The sequence below is a fragment of the Trichosurus vulpecula genome, chromosome 3, assembly GCF_011100635.1.
Source record: "Trichosurus vulpecula isolate mTriVul1 chromosome 3, mTriVul1.pri, whole genome shotgun sequence".
Lineage (NCBI taxonomy): Eukaryota > Metazoa > Chordata > Mammalia > Diprotodontia > Phalangeridae > Trichosurus > Trichosurus vulpecula.
In genome coordinates, this window is record NC_050575.1 from 275590234 (window position 1) to 275609410 (window position 19177).

The 19177-nt window shown below is 40.8% G+C and overlaps 1 protein-coding gene across 1 annotated transcript in view; it reads right to left on the bottom strand.

The window, feature by feature from the left end:
• RRBP1 (ribosome binding protein 1) overlaps positions 1-19177 on the bottom strand; it is a 121686-nt gene that overhangs the window by 85902 nt on the left and 16607 nt on the right. Inside the window, exon 2 of the mRNA XM_036748995.1 lies at positions 8563-10564. Within this exon, the coding sequence (XP_036604890.1) occupies positions 8563-10543 (1981 nt within the window). The 5' untranslated portion in view covers positions 10544-10564. The remainder of the gene's footprint in view (positions 1-8562; positions 10565-19177) is intronic.

Below are 19177 nucleotides of genomic sequence, written 5' to 3' on the forward strand. Positions count from 1 at the left end.
GAAGCATTTGTACCTTCTTCAGAATAAGGTGTTTCTCAGGTTCCATATCTGAAGATGCCACCAAAAGCAACGATACCGGTCACTGGCCCAAAGGAGTTAATTCTCACACTTTCCAATGAACAAGTATAGAGGATGATTTGATATAAGTAACAGGGAGGAAGGCCATCTCACAAGGGCATGAATTTGGGATGTTACAGGGACCTCCTAAAAAAAGATCTTCAGGGATCATGGAGACATCAGCAGGAAAATGAAGGCTCTAATGACTTTACAGGTATCAATGGTATTTAATAGAATGAAATTAACAGAAATAGACATGGCAATGAATGAAGAGGAGGGATAGGGGAATGCACCGTACAATAAATATTACTATGCAGTGACCCAAAATCTGAGGTGAAACATAAAGGCTTGTGTGAGAATAGTAAGAAAGAAAAACAGAGGGAATGCTAGGGTAAAAGCCATGAATCCAGCTGGAAAAAATATAGGAGTTCCGCATCCAAATTGCAAAGCTTGTCCTTACAAGTAAGTCAAGTTAAGTGAGCAAGCCTTTATTAAGTGCCTACAATGTTCTAGGCACTGTGTTAAATACTGGGATACAAAGAAAAAACAAAAAAAGTCTCTAACTCTCCAGGAACTTATACGGAGGATAATTTGGAGAAAAGTTACAGGAAGACAAACATTCGCATTAAGAGGGATACCAAAAATTCTTGTAGAAGGTGAGATTTTAGCTGGGACTTAAAAGAAGACAGGGAAGCCAGGAGGCAGAGATGAGTGGAGAAAAAGCATTCCAAGCATGGAGGGATAGCCAGCAAAAATGCACAGGTCTGTAGATGGAGTGTCTTGTACACGAAAAAGTAAGGAGGCCAGTGTCACTGAGTCAAAGCGAATCAAGAGGGTAACAAGGTATGAGAAGACTGGAAAGGTAGGAAGGGGCTGGGTTGTGAAGGGTTTTCAAAGCCAGAAGTTTTTTTTTTTTTGATCCAAGAGTTAATAGGGAGCCAGAGGAATTGACTGGATAAGGGAATGACAGACCTGTGCTTGAAGAAGGTCAATTTAACAGCAGAGTGGAGGATGGACTGGACTGGGGACAAATTGAGGCTGGGAGAACAAACAGAAGGCTATTGCCAACAGCCCAGTCATGACATGAAAAGGGCCTGCACCAGGGTGGCGACCGTGTCAGAGGACAGAAGGGGGCTACACAAGAGATGTTACAAAAGCATAATCAGCAAGACCTGGCAAGTGACTGGATACGGTAGATGAAAGAGTGAGGAGCAGAGGATATCTCAGGCTGTGATGTGAGCCTAGGTGAGCTGAGAGGAGGGTGGTAACCTGGACACTAATAGGAAAGCTAGGAAGGGGAGAGGCCTTCAGGGGAAATGGTAGTTAATGAGTTCAGTTTTGAACATGCTGAGTTTAAACTGTCTATGGGACATCCAATCAGCACAGCCAACAGGCACCAGCCACCCAGAAGATATCTCATAAACATTCTAATGTGAGCGTAGAGGTCAAGAGAGAGGTTAGGGCTGTATAAACATCAGCACAGAGATGATAACTGAATCCATGGGATCTGATGAGATCACCAAGTGCAACAGTATAGAGGAAAAAGAGAAGAGGACCCAGGACAGAGTCTTGGGAGACACTCACAGTTAGCGGAAGTGACCAGGATGAAGATTCAGCAAAGAAGACTGAGAAGGAGCAGTCAGACAGGTAGGAGGAGAACCAGGAGAGAGCAGTGTCACGAAAACCTAGAGAGAAGAGAGTATTAAAGAAAAAACGGTGATCAACAGTGTCAAAGGCTGCAGCAAGGGTGACGATTCAGAAAAGTCCATTTGGCAACTTTGGAGAGAGCACTTTCATTCGAATGGCGAGGTTGGAAGTCAGACTGCAGAGAGTCAAAAAGAGAATGAGGGGAAAGAAGTGGAGACACTGACTGTAGAGACAGCCTTCTCAAGAAGTTTAGTCACAAAAGAAAGAAGAGACCTCCAGAGAGAACTCATGAACTCTGCGTGCAAACTGAAGCATAGTTACTTTATTTTTCTTGCTTTTTTCTCCCTTTTACAACATAGCTAGAGTGGAAATGTTCTGCATGACTTCATATATATATATAACAGCCATCATATTTCTTGCCTTCTCAATGGGTGGGGGAAGGGCAGGAAGGAGAGAATTTGGAACTGAAACTAAAAAACTTTTAAAATTAAATTAAATTTAAAAAAAAAAAGAAAGAGAGGCAGGAAATAGCTATTGGGGAGAGATGGATCAAGTGAGGGTTTTTTGAAGATGGAGTGGGTTTGTAGTATAGATGTGTTTGTAGGCAGTAAGGAAGTAGCCAGGAGACAGGGAGGAAAACTGAGGACTAGTAAGAGAGGGAATATAGGAGGGAGAAATCTGTTAGAGAAGATGGGAAAGGACAGGATCACTTGTGCATGCTGAAGGAGGGTGCCTTGGCCAGGACAAGAGCCGTCTCTTCCTGTAAGATGGGTGAAGGAGAAGATAGTGGCAGAAGGCAACTGAGTGATATGAGAGGAAAAGGAGAGAATAAGTGAGCTCTTAGTGAAGGGGCTCATTTTTTTTTCAATGAAATCGGAGAGGGTGAGGGAGGGGAAACCATGGGAAGCTTCAGGAGGGATGAAAAGGTTTGGAAAAACCACTGTGGGGAATGGGATAGTGAGTCAGTCAGGGAGATATAAAAGGATTGCCTTGCTGCAGTGAGGACTCAGTTGGGATTATGTAACATAAATTTGTAGTGGACTCTGGTGATTTTCACCAGCTTTATTTTGCAGCATGGGAATATCAACAAAGGCAGTGGATGGTGGGGATGATCCAAAGATGAGGCTTTGCAGGGGAAGATCAGCAATGCAATAAAGTGGTAAAGGAATAAAGAAAAGAGCAAAGTTTAGAGATGAACTGGCTGACCAAACTGTCAAGATGGAGAACTGAGGGATGGAAGGATTGGAGGTCATGGTGGGGCTAAAGAACAAGTCAGGAGTTGCTAGGCAGAAGGGGAAGTGTAATGACAACAGACTGTGATCAGATAAAGGGATTTGCAAGTTCATAAACTCTGAAACTCAAGAAAGACTTGTGGGTGATGGCAAGATCAAAGGTCGGGACCTATCTCTGATGTGTACCTAAGGTGGGGTGGAAGAATAGGTTACGGGAAACGATTAAGTTGAGGAACTGGGAGGTTAAGGTGTTTGAGGCAGTATCAATATTTATGTTGAAGTCCTCTAGTATTAGGGACAGGAAGAAGAGAAAGACTGAGGCTCAACTCATGGAGGAAAAAGGATCAAGTTCTGAAGGTAGGTAACAGCTACCAGAATCTCAGTTGGATAATAGAATGATATCAAAGAGTTCAAAAGAACAGATAAGAGCTGATGACTCAAGAATCGAAAAAGAAAGTTTGTTCAGGAAGGATGGGAGGACTTCAAGAACAATATTCTGGCAACACAGACACAATAGATTCAGATGAGGAAGAAGGGGGGGGGGAAGTGCGGAGAGAGTCTAAAAAGACCAGCGTGGCTACACAGAGACATTATGTGTGTACTAACAAATGTGGATTTTGAAAGGGCATATGTATAAATATCCTAAAATACCTACTGCAAGATGCTAACAAGAATAGTGTTTGGAAGGCCAAAGCCCAATATGACCTAAGAGTGATAAACAGTAAAGACAAAAACAAGGGAAGGGGAAGACAAAAGGATGGAATCCCTCTATGGTAAATATGGGATGGCACTTTACAAACAGAATTTCATTTGATGACATGATGATGATGATGGACAACAGAAAGAAGACCAAACTACTCACTTTTATTTTGCTTCTGTTTTCTCTTTCAAGGATAATCATCTTGAAGCCAGAAAGCATTTTCTTGAAATGGTTAACAAGGAATTAAAATCCAAGATAAAGAGATGGTAAGAGAGCATCTAGATACTTCCAATTAACACATGTCACTTGCTTCAGCCCTAGGTACTGAAATTAAATTACAGTTTCTGACTGACTGCTGAAGTGTTGTTGGTGATCTCTGAAGACTCTTGACAAACAGGAACCTTACCGCAAGACTGAACACATGCGAACACCATCCTGATTTTCAAAAGGAGGAAGTAGATGCAGGTAACAGGCCAGTGATCATGATGTAAATTCCTGGTAAAATTCTAAAATAAATGGTCTCTGAACATTTGGGAAAGAAAGGAGTGATCACTATAAGCCAACAGAGGGTCATTAAGAACAAGTTATTCCAAACTAACCATCATTTCCGTTTTTTCTTCAGCTTCTGGACTATTAAACCTGGAAAATAGTGTGAATATGATGTACCTGGATTTTCCTCTGGAATCCTGATTCCATAGTGAACAGATTCCCCTTCACCCTGGCCTCTGTATTTCACATTCTTTTTCATCTGGTAGGCCTAACTCCATTCTGATGCTGCTACATCCCTGACTATCCTTTTCAGCACTAACTTCTCTCACACATTGGTTGGAAAGTGGGACTTGACTACTCCTTACTCCCACTATAACTTACAGACTCTCCCTTTAACTACATCACTCAGCAACTTCACTCCATTAAATACAATTGATTGAGTGTAAACTACGGTGGCAGTAGCGCACCGACCCCATCCCCGCCCCCAATTCATTCTCCCTCCTCCCTCAAGGAGTTCAGTACCTATATCTCACCACCTTCCTTTCCTCCCAAATTTCTGCCCTTATACTAAAAAACTCTGATATTCACATAGATGTTCCCTCAACCCCTTTAAATCCCATGACCTCCTCCTTCACTCTGCCTCAGCCACACACAAGCCTGATAATACACTAAACCTCATCACCACCCACACCTATTCCACTTCCCTGATTAGAAACTGACATGCCCCACCCGACACCCACCTGACCATAACCTCCTACCTATGCCTCTAAACCTATTCTCCACCTTCATCAAGACTTCCAATCCCTCCACCCCTCAGCCCTTTTTTCTTCTTTTTCCCCTACAAATCTTGTTATGGGAATCAATTCCCATAAATGATTATCTCTATACAGATGACTCCTAGCTCTACATATCCAGTCCCAGTCAATCCCCCTGAGCTTTAAGTCCTAGACATTACCAATCGCCTATTAGCTCACAGTGGACAACCTAAAGGCATCTCAAACTTAAAATGTCCAACACTGAACTCATCTTTCCCCCAAACCCTCCACTCTTCTAAAATTCCCTACTTCTACTGAAGGCACCAATATCACAGTCACAGATTCATAACCCTGGCATTATCCTAGACTTCTCACTCTCCCTCAGTACACATATCCAAAAAACTGCCAAATGTTGCTGTTTCTAACTTCATAATATCTCTCATTTCTCTACTCCTCACAACTATCTCAGTTCAAGCCTTCATCAACTCTTTCCTAGATTATTTCAAAAGTCTCCTAATTGGCTGACCTCAAGTCTTCTCCCCTATAGGTATCCTATATGTAACTACTAAAATGGCTTTTCCTTTAGTGCAGAGATGACCATTATCAATCCTTTTACTGTTAACTCTAGTAACTCTATTGCCACCAGGATAAAATATAAACCCTTCTTAGGTTTTAAAGTCTTTTATAACCTGGCCCCAACCTATCTTTCCACCCTCCCTGAGCAATATCCCCTCCCCACTGTGATCCAACCAAACTGGCCTTGTCTTTGTTCCTCACAAACAAAACTCCATCTCTCATCACTCTATTTTTGTATTGGCCATCCCTCAAGCCTGGAATGTATTCCCTCTCTCTCTCTGCCTCAGAGTTCCTCTTTTCCTTTAAGATTCAATTACCACCTTCTATTGAGGCCTTTCTTGATCCTTGTAATCGCTCGTGGCCTCCCTCTAAGGATACTTTACACTTATCTATTTTGTTTTTATTTATTTTTATATTACAAATACCTACTATCCCCCCACCATTAAATGTAAACTGTTTCACTCTTTGTACTTGTAACCCTACCACCTAGTAGGTTATCTGTCACATAGTAAGTGCTTAATAAATGACGGCTAATTAATTGATCTCAGCACGTTATTTAACAAAGCCTCTCATATTATCCTTATGGACCAGAAAAAGCAACATGGATTGAATAATACTGTTAGGTGGATTTAGAAAGGGCTGACTGAATGCCAAGGAGAACCACCAGAAGAATAATCTAAGTGACTACAATAACATAAAGAAAGAAACAGTTAAAGACATCAGAATTCTGATCATTCGTGACTTTAGAGAACTGATGCTTCCCTCTTCTTGACAGACAGGTGATGGACTAAAATGATGAAAACAGGTATATGTTTTTGCCAGGCACAGTCAGTGAGTTTATCTGTTTTGCTTAGCTTTGTTACAGAAGTTTCACTTCTTTGGGAGGAAAGAGAAAAGCTGGGGAACATCAATAAAGCTTGTTTTTTTTTTAAAAGAAAGTTGACCATCAATTGGGGAATGGCTAAGCAAGTGTGGTATATGAATGTAATGGAGTACTATTGTGCTACAAGAAATGAGGAGCAGATGGACTTCATAATAACCTGGAAAGACTTACATGATCTGTTGCTGAGCGAGGGGAGCAGAACCAGGAGAACATTATACATGATTACATACACACAATATCTGTGATGACTAACTTTGATAGACTTGGCTCTTCTCAGCAATGCAAGGTTCAAAGACAGCTCCAAAAGACTCATGATGGAAAAGCTATGCATACCCAAAGAAAGAATTATGGAGTCTGAATGCAGATTGAGGCAAACTATTTGCTCTCTTTTTTTGGTTTTGTTTCTTCTTTCTTATGGTTTATTCCATTGGTTATAATTCTTTACAACTCAACTATTGTGAAAATAAGTTTAGTGTGAAGGTATGTGTAGAACCTATACTGGATTACATGCCATCTTGAGAGGGGAAGGGGGAAGAGAGAGAAGGGGAGAAAATGGAGCTCAAAAACCTGTGGTACTGAGTGTTGTAAACTAAAAATAAAAAATAAATTTAAAAAAAGAAAGTTGACTGGCTGGATTCAAAGAGTACAACATAGCATAGGAGAAAAAGCACTAGACTGGGGGATCAGAAGGCTTGCGTTAAAGTGCCAACCCAGCCTTTTACTAACTAGCTCCATTACCATGGGCAGTTGGCCGTCCTCAGTCTTAAGTTTCCTTATCAACAAAATGATAGGCCTGGGCAAGATGTTCTCTGAGGTCCCTTCCAACTCTGATGTTCTGTGATTCTATGATTCTGTGCCTGTGATACTGACTGACAGATTGTCAGCCTGGAGGGAGTCTTGAGTGGAATACCAGAAGACTTAGGGGTCCTCTGTCATTCATTTTTAAACTCACTACAAAGCTTTAATCCATGACTTCGATGAAAGCACAAATGACCTATTCATCAAGTCTACAGAAGACATAAAAGCTGGGAAGTTTACTTAATCCACTTGCTGATAGAAACAGGGTTCCAAAAGATGACAGAGTAAACTGAAGGTAAAAAGACAGTAAGATTCATACTAAATTTCAAGACTTATGTTCAAAAAAACCAACTACACAAGTACAGAATGAAAGTAATATAGAGGAAGCACAAAGAGAAGGTGACGTATGTCCCAGGACAGTGAAGGAACTCAAAACTAATCATACAAAGTACTGGTTGAAAAAACCGAAGATATTATCCTGAAGAACAGAAGATTTGGCAGAGACAAAAAAATTATTTTTAAATATTTCTGAAGGAATGTCAGACTGGCTCTAGAAAAAAATCTTGAACAATGGGCAGAAGCTATAGGGAGGAAAATACTGGCTAAATTTTGAGATGTCCAAAAAATCATATGGGCCATCTCAGTTCCCTGTCACTCCTGAGGTCTTCAAGCAGAGGATGGATTTGTCTGGAACACTAGATGGGATTCATTCTTTGGTTAGGGGTTGGACTGATCTGTGAGGTCCTTTTCAACTCTGCAAATTTACGATTTTTATCCATAACGCAAACAGATCCGATAGTATAAATGAAATGTGATTATGTTTACTATGATGTTGGAAACCTCAAAAGTGGGGGCTGTGGACATAAATAAAGCAGACATAAGTATCAGGTAAAATTAGCTGACAGAGAAGTCCTAAACTACTTGCTGCTTTTCCAAACATTTCATGTTCCTTATAAGAATCTCATTTCAAACAAAACACAGTTAAATATCTCAACAAATGACTGTAAAAATACTTTAAGTAAAGTAGCTATTGAATCACCTGAGAGAATCTGAAACAAGAACACCCTAGACATATCTTTGCATAAAAACACAACAAAAGGACAATTAATGGCAAATTACTACCCTCTCCCCTCCCACTAAATTATTAGGTAGAAAACTTACCAAATAAATCTGCATAAACTTTCTCCTTTAAAAACTTAAAAGTACTTCCCCTCCCTGCCCCCCAACAAGTAAATCTATAATCAAACACCATTTGAAGGATTGTGCATTTTCAACACTAAATGCAAAAAAACTTAACATCACTAATCCTCATCATTTGACTAGGACTTTTATAAAGAGACATAATGAATGGAAAACCTAGAGGACATCCCTCTACTCACTAGGACAGTTTATTAATCCAGTCTCATAAAGAAATCAGAGGCTTACTTGGCTCACTCTTTTTCTTAGAAGATTTCTTCTTTGATGGGGCTTCATGCTTTGGCTCCTCATGGTTGACAATAACTTCTGCCTTTGGGGCACTGGTCTTTGTGCCAACAGGAGGAACAGCAACCACAGGGACCTCTTTGGGAGCAGCTTCAAGCACTGAAGACTTGGAGGAAAGGACATGCATGGAACTCACCACAGGGCTGGGTGCTGGCTCAACTTTTGCCACCTTCTTTTCCTTCTTCCTCTTTTCCTTAGGGGATGAAGTAGGCTGCCCTTGCAAGGGTGCAGGGGCACTTGCTACCACAGCTGCTACTGGTGCTACTTGCACTGCTGCTACTGGTACTGCCTGCGCTGCTGCTGCTGCCCGAGCTGCCTTCGCTGCTGCCCGACCCCCTGGGGCTGCTGGGGCTGGTGCCCCTTGCCCTACTGGTGATGTTGGCACCACTGGTACTGCCTGGGCTGCTGCTGTTGCTCGAGCTGCCTTTGCTGCAGCCCGTCCTCCAGTTGCCACAGGTCCTGCTGCCCCTTGTCCTACTGGTGATGTTGGTACTGGCTGCACTGCTACCTCTGCTGCTGCCACTGCCCGAGCTGCCTTTGCTGCCCGCTTCCCCATTGGTGCTGGTGCTGCCCCTTGCCCCACTGGTGCTGCTGGTACTGCCTGCACTCCTGCCTCTGCTGCTGCTGCCGCTGCCTGTGCTGCTGCCGCCGCCCGAGCTGCCCGTGCTGCCCGCTTCCCCAGTGGTGCTGGTGCTGCTGCCTCTTGCCCCACTGGTGCTGCTGGTACTGCCTGCACTCCTGCCTCTGCTGCTGCTGCCGCTGCCTGTGCTGCTGCCGCCGCCCGAGCTGCCCGTGCTGCCCGCTTCCCCAGTGGTGCTGGTGCTGCTGCCCCTTCCCCTTCTGGTGATGTTGGTGGCACCAGTACTGCCTGTGCTGCCGCTGCCTGGGCTGCTGCTGCTGCTGCTCTTGCTGCCCGTGCTGCCCGCTTCCCTAATGGTGCTGCTGCCCCCTGCTCCACTGGGGATGATGGCACCACTGCCACAGGTGCAGTTTTTCCTGGTGGTGCTGCTGCTCCTTTTGTTTGTGGTGGCACTGCTTTGGTTGGTTGTGCTGCTGCTCCTTTCGATGGTTGTGCTCCTTTGTTTGGTTGCACTGCTGCTGCTCCTCCTTTCGTTTGCTGCACTGCTGCTCCTTTCGTTTGCTGCACGGCTGCTCCTTTAGTTGGTTGTGGTGGTGCTGCTGCTCCTCCTTTAGTTGGCTGCACTGCTGCTCCTTTAGTTGGCTGTGGTGCTGCTGCTCCTCCTTTAGTTGGCTGTGGTGCTGCTCCCTTAGTTGGCGCTGTCGCCGCCGCCGCTCCTTTAGTTGGCTGCACTGATGCTTCTTTGTTTGGTTGCACTGCTGCTCCTCCTTTAGTTGGCTGCACTGCAGCTGCTCCTCCTTTTGTTGCTGGAGGTGATGCTGCTCCTCCTTTTGTTGCTGGAGGTGATGCTGCTCCTCCTTTCGTTGCTGGAGGAGATGCTGCTGCTGCTCCTTTCGTTGCTGGAGGTGATGCTGCTGCTCCTTTGGTTGGCTGCCCTGCTGCTGCTTTTGGTGGTGGTACTGCCGTTGATGTCATTGGAGATTTAGAAGGCTTGATATTGATAGGTTCTACCACGACAGGAGCCACCACCACCCCTCTCTCAGGTACGGGGTCTTTGGAGATGACAGTTACGTTGGGGAGCAATTCTGGTTCAGGTATTTTCCCATTGGGTTTCTCCTCCTTTTTCTTTGCCCGTCCCTTCTTCTCCACAGGTTTCTCCTTCTTTTTCTTTTCCACTTTCTGATGGTGAGTTTTTGCCATTTCCTTACGCTGATTGGCTAAGGCTTCTTCATAGGATGTCTCCTTCATGGAGAAGGTGGATACCAGGAAGATTCCAATGGCTGAAATGACCATGAATCCACCAAACACCATAACTCCCAAGGTCTGGGGGTCATAGATATCCATCACGGCTTCGCTTTCTTTTACCTGTCAAACACATACACACAAAAAAGCTTAAATTCAGAGATGAGACGCAAAGTTTCACCCTCCCTACTGCGTTCTCACTAGTGCTAGCTTCAGATTAATAACAAAAGAAAAGAAAGCAAACTCAGAATAATGTCCACGTTATTCCTCTTTATAAAACAGAACCTGGACCCAAAACTTAGAAAATCCTTAAGGTACATTTGGAAGACATACAGCTAAAGCAAAGATATTCAAAATACTATTCAGGATACCAACACTAGCATCCAATAGCCAGGGAAGGCTAAAATTCTAAGTGTCAGTTCTGGGTACACCTTGACTTACAGTGTAGCCCTGCCTAAGCATGTTTTCTGTACCTCCACTTCCTGCCACTCAAAAATGCGTAACACAACATTTGACAGAAACTTTTTTTAATGGAATTGTGAAAAAATACTACCTTACCAAAACTGAGGGCCTCTAAAAGAAATCATGTGCTACAAGAAATGACAAGCAGGATGATTTCAGAAAAACCTGGAGAGACCTGCACAAACTGAAGCAAAGTGAAGTGAACAGAACCAGGGGTACATAATACACAGTAACAGCGACACTGTACAATGATCAACTGTGAATGACTTAACTATTCTCAGCGATATAATGATCAAAGATAATCCCAAAGGACTCATGGTGAAAAATGCTGTCCACCTCCAAAGAAAGAACTGATGAAGTATGAATGCAGATTTAAGCATACTATTTGTGACTTTTTTTCCCATGTTCTTTTCTTTTTGTCTGTTTCTTCTTTCACAACATGACTAATATGGAAATATGCTTTACATGATTGTATATTCTTTGGGGGGAGTGGTGAGAAAGGGCAGGAGAAAATTTAGAACTCAAAATTTTAATATTTAATGTTAAAAACTGTCTTTACATGTAATTGAGAAAAAATATTAACTTTTTATAAATTAAAACAAACAAAAAAGAAATCACTTTACCCCTCTAAGGCTCCAGGTTCCTGATATAGAAAAGGGTACTGAACCACATGAACACTAAGGCCCTTTCTGGTGCTAGTATTTTTAATATTTTGATTCTACGATTACAAGAAGTCACCAGAGGAGTAGCAGCAGCAGTAGTAGTAGATGTAGATGGCAGTTACACAGCACTCTAGGGTTGGCAAAGCACTTCAAATAACAATACCCAAAAGACAAGACCTAAGTTATGTATTACCTGTTCCCTGGGGTAGCATATAGGGCAGTTTCACTGGCAAGACACTAGAAAAGCCAAAACCATCATTTTAGTTCATAAACTGAGGTAACTTCCACCAATTACACATGAGCAATTACACTGAACTTCATGATTCTATCCAGTATCTGTGCAATTTTTCTTCAGGTGACAGAATTTCATTATGATAAGTACACTGCTTGTTATCACATTCCTGGTGTGCTGAAGTCAGGGTGCAAAACAGAAGCTGGGCCTGACTTTACAGTAGTGAACTGTAAAGTAAGAGAGATGCTGAACCCATTAGAGGCATGAGGAAGATATCACACCTAAACTGTCTACTTCCCAAGATCACGCATCTGTGTGCTACATTCTGATGGGCTGTAGGACGGTTATAATAATGCCGGTGCAATATTCAACAGCTGGGGGTAGGAATGATCTGAAGGACAACTGCTGAAGGAAGTGTTTGACCATTCTCAACATGGAATCAAATACTTTCTTTCTAGCTTCTCTTATGTGAACAAAAACCAAAAGAACACTTCACAAATATAATCAACTGATTTTCACCAGATGAACAAATTGCTGTTTCTAAGGAACCCCAAGTACTTTTACTATATAGACCACTGTGTTATCCATTCATTGCATGGATACACTGGCTCAAAAAAAAATTATACATTTCTAAGCAACAGACCTAATATCCAAACTTCGACACAAAGGAATTGTCAAAATAAATGATATTTGAGTCAATGATTTTCAGAAGCTTTTAAATGTATCAATACTGTATCATTTTTAGTATATCAAAATAATCCTATACATTTATGCCCCCCCCCCCAAAACCCATTATACACTGTAAAAAGCACTACTTTTCTCTTAATTTCTAATAAAGACAGACGTGAAGGGCTGACAAAGTTATTTCAAAGCCTTTGGAATATATGCTTTCAACACACGCTTTCTAGTCTGTTGGAGCTGCATGTTTATTTTTCTCTATATATACTGTAACCTATCAGTCTAGAAATACCAAGTCCAAGCCTTCATCCCAACTATAATAACTGCAAATGCACTCTGGAGAGAGGAAAAGGCCAGGAGCACTCATGTTTTCAAATGAATTTGGAACTCTGTCCATGATTCTACTGACAACATGATTCCTATCAAGGGTTCCGTAGTTAATAGTAATCAAACCAGGCTGCCATAAATTAGTTTTTCTACAAATAAAACATTCAAGTCAGAAACTAGAAAATCAAACTAGTGCATTTTTCTCCAAAATAACCAAAGGAAAACATGGCCGGGGGGGAGGGGGAATGTGTCTGACCTTCCTACTGTCAATTTTCAAAGGCTAGGTGACTCTATATCATACAACATTCTTTAGGATAAACTTATTTTATGAGATCTTAAAAAGGACTTCTCAAAGTACCTTTATTTTCAAAAAGGAAATCACAATCCATCAACATATCAGAGTGTGATAGAAATGAAAATTCCACTTAAATTTAAAAGTCCTCCAAAGTCTTTCCCTTTGTTTTCTCCAAAAGATAATAGGATAATAGAATTAGAGTTATAAAGTACCCTTAGAAGTCATAATATCATCAACTTAAGTTAACAACTACATTAATAATAACAATAATTTGGGGACATTCATATAGTGCTTTAAAGTTCGCAAGGCACTTTATATATATATTATATTATTTCATGCGCCACCAATGATCAAGCCATCAGAAAGAAACCAGTTTTTTTTCCTAATAAGCTTTGGTGGTGCACTCATTCTCACAAAAAAAAAAAAAAGTTCCAAGAAACTAAATAGTCACCAGGTCTTAAGAGTTCTACTGGACCAAAGATGGAAAGATCAGGGCCCTTGGAGGCCTTTTAGAGCAACCCCCTCATTTTACTGAGCTGGAGAAACTGAGACCCAGAGAGTAGATGCAGAGACAGACAGAGTTTTAGAGGCCATACAGTCCAATCCCCTTACAGATGAGAAAAATGATGTTCTGGGAGAGCAAGTGACTTGCCCATAGTCATACAGCTATTAAATATGCAAGGTGAGATTTAACGTAGTTCCTCTGGTCCAGAACTGGCTCTTTGCAGGGGACACACTGTGTCTATTGCACAATATTAAGAAGTTCTGTTTATCTTCCCAGTGTAAAACCTGTAAACCTGTACATAAAAGCAAAGGTTGGAAAATCTGCCTTTAATTTTATTTCATTTTAATGTAAATCAGGAAAACCTGGATTCAAAAGTTCTACTTTGACACATGCTGGCTGTGAGACCCTGGCAAATCATGTCCTTTAACCTCCAAATTTCACAAACAACCAAAAACTAAAAATGTCCATTTTTATTAAAATTTTTTAATTTTTAAACTAAAATTTTAAGTTCAAGGGTTTCCAGGGAACTCCCTACATAAATGAAATAGAGAGGGACATCCCCCCAAAAAGAGGGGGCATGCTAAAATACATTATCTGTGGGGAAGAAATTTAGAAAGCATTATTTTCATGCAAATTTATACTTCACAGCAACACAAACGGGTATATCTGACTTCAACATGGAGAATTACTTTAAAAAGAAATCTTTTTCATACTACTACTTATTCTATACTTCCCAAGAAAACTAAAAGACCTAGTCATAAGAAATAATACACTGAATTTTTTTTTTAATTCTGAATGAAAAGTAGTCTTTGCCACAATCTAAACATCAAATAATTTGGTGGATGGATAGGCAAACTATTACCTGTGGATATAATAGGATGATGTAACAATTAAGAAAGAAAGGTGTACAAAGAAATATACTTAAGATCATGAAGTAAAGCAAAGCGAAGAAGGCAGAACCAGAAGATAATAATAAAAGAAATGATATACACAAATATGGGGTGAATGGCCAAAGACAATGGAAAGGAACTTGAAAAGGAGACAGTAACTGCTAAGTTATTATACCTAGCTATACACCAAACACCAGTTTTCAAAGCAAAATGAGTTGTAAATGGAATCGTTTTCATTATTCTTTAAAGTTCAAAATAAAGTATTCTTACCAAAATTATATACAACAATTTATTTACAAAATTGTTTAAATCTCTCCTTTTGCCCTGGACACAATGCTAAATTCTCAGCTTGGGTCTTGAATCACCATAAGATTAAACTAGTTAAGCTTTGCAAATGAGCATTTTCAACACATCACCTGTCACCATAAGTTAATGGCACAGCAGACTCCACTAGGGTTTTCCCAAGGGAAAACAAGCGTTAAAAAAAGTCACAAAGGAAGGATGGATACACATAGGAAGGTAAAATTGTATACAACTAAACAAAACATACTTATAGAAATGCCTCAAATTTGAAATTTAAAATTATACAAAATTATTGCTCTCCTTGGGAGGATTTACTCGTTCTTCTCGGAGGGCAGAACAACGAGCAATAATGGGTCAGTCAGTCAACAAACACTGATAAATAGATGACTATGTGCCAGGGACTGTGCATAGGGATATGATGAAAGAGAAAAAACAGTCCCTCACCCAAGTCAGGGAGGATCCTCTTCTCTTTTTCCTCTATAGCTGCAGTTCTTAACCTTTTCTGTGTCACAGTAATCTGGCAAAGCCTATGGAATCCTTCTCAGAATAATGTCTTAAAATAGATACAAAAAATATAAAGCATTACACAAAAAGAAACCAATTATATGGGATTGATAGTTGCCAAAATATTTTTAAATAACAAGTTAAGAGATGGCAGGGTAAGAAGCCCTGCTAAGCTTTCTTTGGTGATCTCATTAGCTCCCATGGGGTTCCAACTCTCTTCTCTAAGCAGATGATTCCAATATCCAGTCCTAATCACTCTCCTGAGTTTCAGTCCCATGTTACCAACCAATTTTTGGATAGTTTCAAATTAGATGTCCTCAAACCCAACAAGAACAAAAAAGAACTCATGTTTCCTCCAAACCCTACCCTCTTCTCAGCATTGCTATGGAGGCCAAGGGCATGTTCCCAGCTTTCAATTTTGGTGACATCTTCCATTGCAGCGATTTCGAATGTGAACTCTTTGAGGTCAAGAACTGTTTGTTTTTTTTCTTCATGGTGCCTGGCATATACTAAGAGCTTGGTTAATACTTGCTGATTTTATTAACTGATTCATCCAGAGGTTGGACTAAATGGCTAATGAAATTCTGTAATGCTTAACAGCCTTTCCTCTGAAATAAATAATTATACTATAGAAGGTGGAGACATAAAGGACATAGCAGGGATGAGGGAAAAATGAAAGTGCTAAAAAAAAATTTTTTTATGGACCATTTAAGATCACAACTTAAGAAACTGAGTTAATTCAATTCAAATTCAAATAAATATTTGCAAAGTGCCTACTATGTGTAAGACCCCTCTTTCCCTGCCTCCCCCCGCCCCCCAGCAAGAGATTAGGGAAATAAAGATAAAATACAATAGCTCCACCCAGCAATAGCTTAATGGAATCTTGGGGTTCTTAACTGAAGTGAAATATTCAAAATAAATCTCCAGCCCCTTTCCCTCAGAAAAATTCTACTTTAGAGAGGAAACCCAAAGCATAGAGTCACATGTATAAAAGAAGTTATGTGAAGAGGGAGCTTAAGTTGGCATCATGGGGCCAGCTCTCATCACTGGCTGTTTTCTAATAGAACTAATTTGGGATACTCCAAGAAGTGACAGCTGGGATCAAAGAATATTTGGCCACAAGTTCCAACTGTTTCTTAGTCAGAGCCTGATGCTACCAGAGAAATGTCATGAAAATAAAACAGAAAGGCCCTTTATTAAAATCCAAAAATAGTTGAGTCTTGGGAGAACATAGAGACCAAGGAAACAGAGATCTCCAAAGTTATGATCTGTGGCTTTTCCTGAAGAGAAATAAAGAGAAAAAATGACTAAAAAGACTTTTTTAATCTAAAAATTAAAACGGAAATACAGTAAATCTTCCTACATTAAAGGAACAATTCTATTTCCCATTTTAAATAAGTATTAAAACACTATGGAGATATTCTATTATGAGTCCATATTTGCATTTCTTGGATCATTTTAGATTCAAAGAAATAAAGTATAAACAGAAATTATTTTTGTTTCAATATTTCAAATAACTAAAACTTTTCAATAGGAATGTTTTTACAAGTCCATACTTGACAATCTCAGGCTACACTTCCCTCTCTCCTTACACTCCAACATCTCATCAGTTGCCAAGTATTATCCATCCTACCACTGCTACATTTCTCAAAAATGTTCCTTTCCTTCCACTTGACCATTCATGATGGTGGTTGCTGTGGGCCAAGATACTGATAAAACTGAGGAGCTACTGTCCCACAACACTAGCTCTGGACCTTGAAAGCAAGGAAGTTGTAGTGCTGACCTGGAGCACATTGGGTTAATCAAACCACATAGGTGGATTGATCTGAGACCCCCATCTGTGGTCCCTCTCAGCAAGGAATATTAAAGTAGCTCCGAAGAGTTTGGTGAGGTACTCAGGGGAAGCCTCAAGCTTGCTGGCTTGCTTTTTAACTTTCTGCCCCAGCTTTTATTTGGTTTTATCCTCTTAACTGTTTTCAAACTGCCTAGAGGAGGGAGGGGGAGAAATCACAATACAATTTTAGTTAAAAAAAAAAAAAGATTGTTTGAATTCTTGGGCTCTGAGGGAGCCGCTGCACCAGATACAGAATAACTAGCTCAGGTTCTCATCACTTGTCACCTGAAGTATTTATTAGAAGGAGTTCCTAATTGGACTCCTGGCTTCCAAGCTCTTCTCTCTCCCATATCCTACACAGAGCAAGTAAGACTGAATCTTTCCAAAGTACCTGTCTGTCATTCCCCTACTCAAGAAGTCCCAAGGGCCCCCTGATTCCACTAGGATAAAATACGAGCTCTTCAGCTTAGCACGTGAAGAAGCCCTTCAGAATCTGTGCCTCTCATCCCAAACAACCTGACTTGCTGTCCTCTAGCCCCCCTTGCACAAGCCTGGAAAAAGCCCCCTGCTCTTAGAAACTGTAGTGTCTGTCAAGGCTCAGCTTGTGTGCCATTTTCAATAGGAAGCCTTTCCTGATGCCCTTAGTTGTGAGTGTTCTCTCTCTGCTCAGATCTTGGTGTGTATACCTGTTCACATGTCATAAAATTCCACGCACCCTTCCATTAGAATAAAAGCTCTGTGAGGACAGGGCCTGGTTTTCCTTTTTGTATTCCCATCATCTATCAGAGTACCTAATACCTAATAGAGTCTTTTAAAATGCTTGCTGTAGTAGAGTGGGTCCTCTGAAGCAACTAAAAATGTTCTAGAGTCATCATAATCCCAATAAATAACACTGCTTGGAAATTAGCATCACAAATCATTATTGCTACTTTCACGGAAAAAGTAGGCAAGAAATATCAAATGACCAGTCCATGAGGGCCTTAGCTAGGAAGGATACTCTTATCTCCCTTTGAGAAGGCTTGTATATAACCATTTTAGCATAAATTATCAACAAAGTTAAATGGAGTAGCAGATAGAAAATTGGACTTAGCTGTCGGGAAGTTCTGAGTTCAAATCCTTTCTCAGACACTAGTTCGAACAATGGGCAAACCACTTAAACCCTCTGTAAAATGCAGATAATAACAGCACCTAGCTAGAAGTTCTGTAGTGAGATCAAATAAGATAAAATGCATAAAAGCACTTCGCAAACCTTAAGGTGCTATATAAATGATAGCTTTAATTATTATTACCTAGCACAGTCCCTTACACAGAGCAGAAATTCATTATTTGTTAAAAGGATGAACTCCCGGAATTATTCTACTGAAAGATGTTATACTGCTGCATAATAACCAGGAAAGATGATGGTCCAAGCCAGTCACACAGGTCCATTCCATGTAAAAGAACATAAAACAAAAGGCCCCTCCCTTTATTATTTTTTTTGGTTAATTTCATTAAAGAAGCAATCAAAGTTGGATGAAAATCTGTATCCCAATAGTTTTTAAACAGATTTGTAGACTGAAAGGGTTTGGTGGAAGTTCTGTAATGAATAATGAGGCCGTAATGAATGATAATAAATAAACAAAGTACTAGATCTCTCTCCAGCCTCCTCAGGCTCCCCTTGAAAGCAGTCTGTCTGTCCTAATTTATAAATTTTCCCTAAAAACAATGGAAAGCAGAATGGGGAACTATTTTTTTTTTTTACTCACTCCCCACCCTTCACCTAAACCCTGTGGACAGCGCGGTAGACATCATAGCAGACCTTCTGCCAACCCTCATGGCTCAACACTGATTTCCCCATCTTCCATCTACATTGCTCTGGGACAGAACTCAATCCCCAAACCTTCAAACTCACCCCTCCCTTCCCAAAGATGACAGATGGGATCCCTTCAGCTCATTCTAGCAACCTCCCAACACACAACACTCACACCACTTAAGGTGAGCAGGGAGTCACCAACTACAATCATTCCAGTGAAATGATGAACTTCCACCCTTTGTCACTTGACCT